The 7,096-nt window shown below is 38.3% G+C and overlaps 1 protein-coding gene across 3 annotated transcripts in view; it reads left to right on the top strand.

Moving 5' to 3' along the window:
* LOC127415747 (prolyl endopeptidase-like) overlaps positions 1-4,721 on the top strand; it is a 28,328-nt gene extending 23,607 nt beyond the window's left edge. For all 3 annotated transcript variants that reach the window (XM_051654622.1, XM_051654623.1, XM_051654624.1), the window contains 3 exons: positions 580-711; positions 797-953; positions 3,784-4,721. In XM_051654622.1, the coding sequence (XP_051510582.1) occupies positions 580-711; positions 797-953; positions 3,784-4,078 (584 nt within the window). In that variant the 3' untranslated portion in view covers positions 4,079-4,721. The remainder of the gene's footprint in view (positions 1-579; positions 712-796; positions 954-3,783) is intronic.
* Positions 4,722-7,096: the final 2,375 nt, after the last annotated feature.

Below are 7,096 nucleotides of genomic sequence, written 5' to 3' on the forward strand. Positions count from 1 at the left end.
TTGGTGTGTGTGTGTGTGTGTGTATATATATATACTGTATATACAAAACCCTTCATCTGGTGAATATATAGGCTTTGAAAAGCTTTATTTGGTAATACTTAAATCTAGAGCATTGTAACAGAGCTAAGTCTCTGTCATTTCAAAATAAAAGTCCCCTGTTTGTTTTGGGCTTGTTTATATTTAAAAGCGTTATGCAATCAAATATTTCATATGAAATGATTATTATTATTGGGATTTTAGTTGAACAATAAACTGCATCTAGGATTTTATTAATTTTGGACTTTTGTAGCTTCTATGTCTGTGCTGTTATATTAAAGAAATAATAAGAAATTTTTTAACGTTCTGTAAATCGATTTAAAAAAACTATCAGATGATAAATCATTTATCAACATTTTCCATCACCTTATTTATCGTGTCGGCAAAATACACTAACGGTTGACCTCTTCTGTTAACTGCAAAAAATAGTACGAGTTGTATGGTAGTATGCTATTCCAGACTTCCTGTAGAACATGTCTGACATGGTGTTGCATTTGCATTAAAATGATCTCTGACATCCTTTCTCTCTCTCTTCCTGTCCAGCGGGGATGTTGGCCAATAAGCAGAACTGTTTCACAGATTTTCAGTGTGCTGCCGAGTATCTGATAAAGGAGGGTTACACTTCCCCCAGCAAACTCACCATCAACGGAGGGTCCAACGGCGGTCTACTTGTGGGTACGACATGCACAAACACACAGACATACACATTCAGATTAATACTGGTTCTGACCCTGTGTGTGCCCGCTCTTCTCTCGTGCAGCTGCGTGTGTGAATCAGAGGCCTGATCTGTTCGGCTGTGCTGTGGCTCAGGTCGGCGTCATGGACATGTTGAAGTTTCATAAGTTTACCATCGGACATGCGTGGACCACTGATTTCGGCTGCTCGGAAATCAAAGAGCAGTTTGATTGGTTAATCAAGTGAGTTTGCATTAAGATCTATTTGCACATTGAGTAAAAATATAGATTTTCCGATTTAATAGCGATCTTCATTTAGACGATCCTGATATTGATTCTTAAAATCCCAAGATCAGTCTTTTACTCTATGCCCAACCCTCAACAATGCAAGTTAATTCCTCACATATGCAACTTAAATTGTCAATGATGAGCCCCTGGCTGATCAGTGTTCAGATTTCACTCGCCAGTGATTGAGTAGTATAGTGGCGAAGAAGTTCAGAAACAGGTCCAAGTAGGAAAAGTGAGAGTAACAAATGGTTTGACTCATCCCATGTCCAAAGATGAGATCCATGCAATCCATTTGTAAGTGAATAATGTCTCTTTAAAAAAACAACAAAAATAGAAACATTTAATACTAAAGGCCTGTTCACATCAAACGCGTATTTTCGGTACGAATGTTTGCTCCAAACTAGCTTTTGTACGGTAACTATGCATTCCAATGGCGCTATGCAGATCGGGTCCGATAAATCGTCAGCCGATAATCCAAAGTTTTTTTTTACGGAGAGTTTTCCAATTTTTTTTTCTTTTCGGACTGCGATGAAAACTGACTGACCAATGAGATAAGAGCTTTTTATCAGTCGCTGCAGCTGCTCAATCCAGCGTGTTGATGCCGCTAATCAACTGGCAAACACCGGCATTAGTGCAGCTGATACACACCCCTGAAAATTATATACTTTAAAATAAATAGTTGCAGTTCATGAATCCTTTGTACTACAGACATAAACCTGTTCTGATGTTGAAAGTCAGCTTATGGTTTTTTGTCGTAATGTACATTATTTAATATGTATCCTATATCACTTGGCCTGTTATATTCTCATGGCATTAAAAATAGCTGCGACGTTCAGCAATTTGTTTGCACTAAGCTCATAGAAAATCCCCAAAAATGACTCATTACATGCTATATTTTACTGTAGACAAACGAATTGCAGAACCACACTGCTATTTTTATTGCAAGTGTAATATAACAAAGGTATTGCGGTAATTTTAATAAAGTCAGAGAGCCAGGGTATTCTTTAATATTATTTTAGTACTATGCAACATATTTTATAATATACATGTTATTCTTAATGTACATTTTTCCACGTGTATTTATATTACTGTACCTTGTGTTATATTATCCAGGCATTATAAAAAGAGAATACTGTATTTTTCGGGAGTCCGTTTGGAATATAGCCTACTTGTAGCAAAATACTCGTGCAAATAAATGTCCAACAGCACTCTTTACTCATCTCACTCATATAAAAAACACAGATTATATACTCCTGAAAATGCATCAACACCATGGAAAGAACATAATGAAACAGTTATAAAAATTATTTAACAGCGTGCAATATATCAATCTCTAACAGGTGGAGGTGCGGGCAGGAGGCCGGTATAAATGTTTGTAGAACAAAAACAGCGCCACCTACTGTACAGGAGTGAAATAGTTTTTCGTAAAAAAAATTACGGACTCTGTGTGAATAAACCTTCTGTCGGATTTGGTGTGAACAGGCCTTAAAACACATAGCACTGATGTGGTAATGAAGCTGTGTGACTCCACTCTCGTCTCGTTAAAGGTATGTTCCGGGTTCAATATAAGTTAAGCTCAATGACAGCATTTGTAGCATAATGTTGATTACCACAAACTATTTTGACCCGGGTAGCTCAGTGGTAAAGACGCTGGCTATCACCTCTGGAGTTCGCTGGTTCGATTCCCAGGGCGTGCTGAGTGACTCCAGCCGGGTCTCCTAAGCAACCAAATTGGCCCGGTTGCTAGGGAGGGAAGAGGCACACGGGGTAACCTCCTCATGATCGCTATAAGGTGGTTTGCTCTCGGTGGGGCATGTGGTGAGTTGGGCGTGGTTGACGCGGTGGGAGGCATAAAGCCTCCCACCGCGGGGGTATCCGTCCTCTGCTACCCGGACTGAGGTAAGTCACTATGCCATCACGAGGACTTAGTGTGTACATTGGGAATTGGACATTTCAGATTGAAAAAAAAAAAAAAACTATTTTGACTCGTCCCTCCTTTTCTTTAAAAAAAGCAAAAACGGAGGTTCCAGTGAGGCACTTACAATGGAAGTTAATGGGGCCAATTTTTGGAGGGTTTAAAGGCAGAAATATGAAGCTTATAATTTTAAGCACTTTAAAAGCACATTAATTCTTCTGTTTAAACTGGTGTGTTATTTGAGCTGTAAAGTCCTTTAAATCGCCATTTTTACAGTCGTTTTAGGAATTTAGTTTTTGTTGACATTGCATCGTCATGGCGACAAAGATGTAAAATTGGCTATTACTTTACACAGAAAAGGTTAGTAAGCGATTTTGTCACACTAAAATCATTTAAACACGCATATTGTTTACGTCTTTTGTCTATACTTTTAAAACAGTGAGTATTTTAACATTCAAAAATTGTCCCCCATTCACTTCCATTGTAAGTGCTTCACTGTAACCCAGATTTGTGCTTTTTTTTAAAGAAAAGGATGGGAAATTAAGTCCCCGTTGTATTTCTGGCTTTTTTATTGGTACAAGTGCTGCATTTGGCACCAAATCCTCATTTTCTTTCTGATTATTATTGGGATTTTGGTTGGACAATAAACTACATTTAGGATTGTATTCATTTTACACTCTTGTAGCCTCTGTATCTGTGCCCATCACAGTAAGAAATTCTATACATTCTATAAATCGATTTTAAAAACTGTTTATAGCCGATTAATCGGTTATCAGCCTTTTCCCACCAACGTAGTTATCGGTATCGGCAAAATCCACAATCGGTCGACCTTGTTATTGTGTATCACTGACAAATTTTCTACGCCCGCAGGTATTCTCCGCTTCATAATATCCAGGTTCCAGAAGGTGACGGGGTTCAGTACCCCGCTGTACTGTTGTTGACGGGTGACCATGATGACCGTGTGGTGCCTCTACACTCATTAAAATATATCGCCACCCTGCAGCATGTGGTTGGTAGCTGGTCCGGCCAATCAAACCCTCTCTTTATCTATGTGGACACCAAATCCGGTCACGGCGCAGGAAAACCCACTAGTAAAGTCATCCAGGAGGTGGCGGACACATACGCCTTTATCGCTCGCTGCCTGAACCTCAGCTGGCTCGAATGAGACAACAGTTTTGAAGCTTGTAACTTCCTCTAGCTGTTCCTCTACTCCTGCAGGTTTCGTCTTCTTACAAATTCGTTTTCATTCTTGCTAGTTTGCTCTCCTGTTCACTGAAATAATCACTTTCTTGATCTTTTGGTTAAAACGTTGCAACACTATCATTTTTTAAATATTGGTTGAGAGCTCTTACCTGAACTGCACTGACGACTGATATCAATTCACAGTGTGTCCTGGCTGTGTACGGTTCTTAGGAAATATTGTAATTGCTGAGGTCACAGGTGCAATGTGTCATAACTTCTCCAGCGCTTTACAAAATCTGTATTTATTTGATGACAGGAATGTATGAATAGTTTATAGATTACTGCATAATTTCAGTTACAACATAGTTACTCTCGGCAAGAAACCATTTCACAGTATTTGTGTGTGTGTGTGTGTGTGTGTGTGTGCGTGTGTGTGTGTGTGTGTGTGTGTATGTGAGTGTGAATGAACGAGTTCTCTTGACAAGAAAATGTTTCTACCTCCACATTTATGCAGATTGTTTTATCTTTAAAATGAAAAGCAAACAAAATAATCTAGTACAATAAAATAAATTTGAACCAGCATATGTTGTTTGTGTGTGCTCAGAGAATACAGAGTTTGGAACATTTCATTTACAGTATATATATATATGTTAATGCTAAAAATGTGAATTTATATTAATATATATATATATATATATATAAACTCAGCAAAATAAGAAACGTCCCTTTTTCAGGACACTGTATTTTAAAGATAATTTTGTACAAATCCAAATAACTTTACAGATCTTTATTGTAAAGGGTTAAGGTTTTTCATGCTTGTTCAATGAACCATAAACAATTAATGAACATGCACCTGTGGAATGGTCATTAATACACTAACAGCTTACAGACGGTAGGCAATTAAGGTCACTGTTATAAAAACTTAGGACACTAAAGAGACCTTTCTACTGACTCTGAAAAACACCAAAAGAAAGATGCCCAGGGTCCCTGCTCATCTGCGTGAATGTGCCTTAGGCATGCTGCATGGAGGCATGAGGACTGCAGATGTGGCCAGGGCAATACATTTTTTATTGTCTGTACTGTGAGACACCTAAGACAGCGCTACAGGGAGACAGGAAGGACAGCTGATCATCCTCGCAGTGGCAGACAACGTGTAACAACACCTGCTCAGGATCGGTACATCCGAATATCACACCTGCGTGACAGGTACAGGATGACAACAACTGCCTGAGTTGCACCAGGAACACACAATTCCTCCATCAGTGCTCAGACTGTCCGCAATAGGCTGAGAGAGGCTGGACTAAGGGCTTGTAGGCCTGTTATAAGGCAGGTCCTTACCAGACATCACCGGGAACGCTGTGCGTTACAGGGAAGACATCCTCCTCCCTCATGTGGTACCCTTCCTGCAGGCTCATCCTGACATGACCCAACCAGCATGACAATGCCACCAGCCATACTGCTCGTTCTGTGCGTGATTTCCTGCAAGACAGGAATGTCAGTGTTCTGCCATGGCTAGTGAAGAGCCCGGATCTCAATCCCATTGAGCACGTCTGGGACCTGTTGGATCAGAGGGTGAGGGCTAGGGCCATTCCCCTCAGAAACATCCGGGAACTTGCAAGTGCCTTGGTGGAAGAGTGGGGTAACATCTCACAGCAAGAACTGGCAAATCTGGTGCAGTCCATGAGGAGGAGATGCACTGCAGTACTTAATGCAGCTGGTGGCCACACCAGATACTGACTGTTCATTTTGATTTTGACCCCCCCTTTTTCAGGGACACATTATTCCATTTCTGTTAGTCACAGATCTGTGAAACTTGTTCAGTTTATGTCTTAGTTGTTGAATCTTTTTATGTTCATACAAATATTTACACATGTAAAGTTTGCTGAAAATAAAAGCAGTTGAAAGTGAGAGGACGATTATTTTTTTGCTGAGTTTATATATCTATATATAATATATTAATTTTAAACTGACATTACTCGAGGAATTACTCATTCGGAATTTCAACTAGTAAAAGCTGTCATTTTTGATAGACATAAGTGCATTATTTCATATATCTGTATCTGTTTTAAAATATCTTTGCTCTCCAGTTGTATGATATCTGGAATCCAGTTCCAGAATCTGAAATGTCAGATTTAACATGTTGAAATACATTTACAGATATTTGAATAATTAAATTGTTGATATCAGGAATGGATATTCTTACTTGTAACAATGTAAATATTTATATAAAAAGCATAATCTTTACTAGTCATTTTACTGATGTGAAATTGGAATTTCAACTAGCAAGAAAGTAATAGATATCTGTTATTGTGTTTTCAATTATATTTTGAGTCCGGAGTCTCAGAATTAACCACATTTGAATTACAAAGTTCACCTGAGTGTTGCTGAATTGAATTTTTGAAGCTATCTACTAACAATCACAAAATACTGAAGCAACAATTTTTTTAATTAAATTAATAACAACAAATTAACCTCAAACGTTTAATTACAAGTTAGCCACCACGCAAGGTTTTTACCTCACGCCACATAAATGCCCACAAAAAAAATAAAAATTGGTTAGTAACTTTATCAACGGTTGGCCACTCATGCGGTTTGTGATCACCATCATTATTATTTGAATTTATTACCATTTCTTTACATATTGAGACATATTTATGACAAAAACCTTAAACGAGTAGTTCACCGAAAAATGTAAATTCTCTCATCATTTACTCACTCTCATGCCATCCCAGATGTGTATGACTTTCTTTCATTTGCTGAACACAAAGAAAGATTTTTAGAATAATTTATCAGTTCTTTTGGTCCATACAATGCAAGTGAATGGGTGGCAAAATTTTGAAGCTCCAAAAATCACGTAAAGGCATCATAAAAGTAATCCATACGACTCAAGTGGTTTAATCCATGTATTCATAAGTGATATGATAGGTGTGGGTGAGAAACAGATCACTTTCACATTCTTCTTTTGTTTTTGGTGATTTATAATCTTCATGCATATTGCCCC

Source organism: Myxocyprinus asiaticus, chromosome 25 (genome assembly GCF_019703515.2).
Source record: "Myxocyprinus asiaticus isolate MX2 ecotype Aquarium Trade chromosome 25, UBuf_Myxa_2, whole genome shotgun sequence".
Taxonomy (NCBI): domain Eukaryota; kingdom Metazoa; phylum Chordata; class Actinopteri; order Cypriniformes; family Catostomidae; genus Myxocyprinus; species Myxocyprinus asiaticus.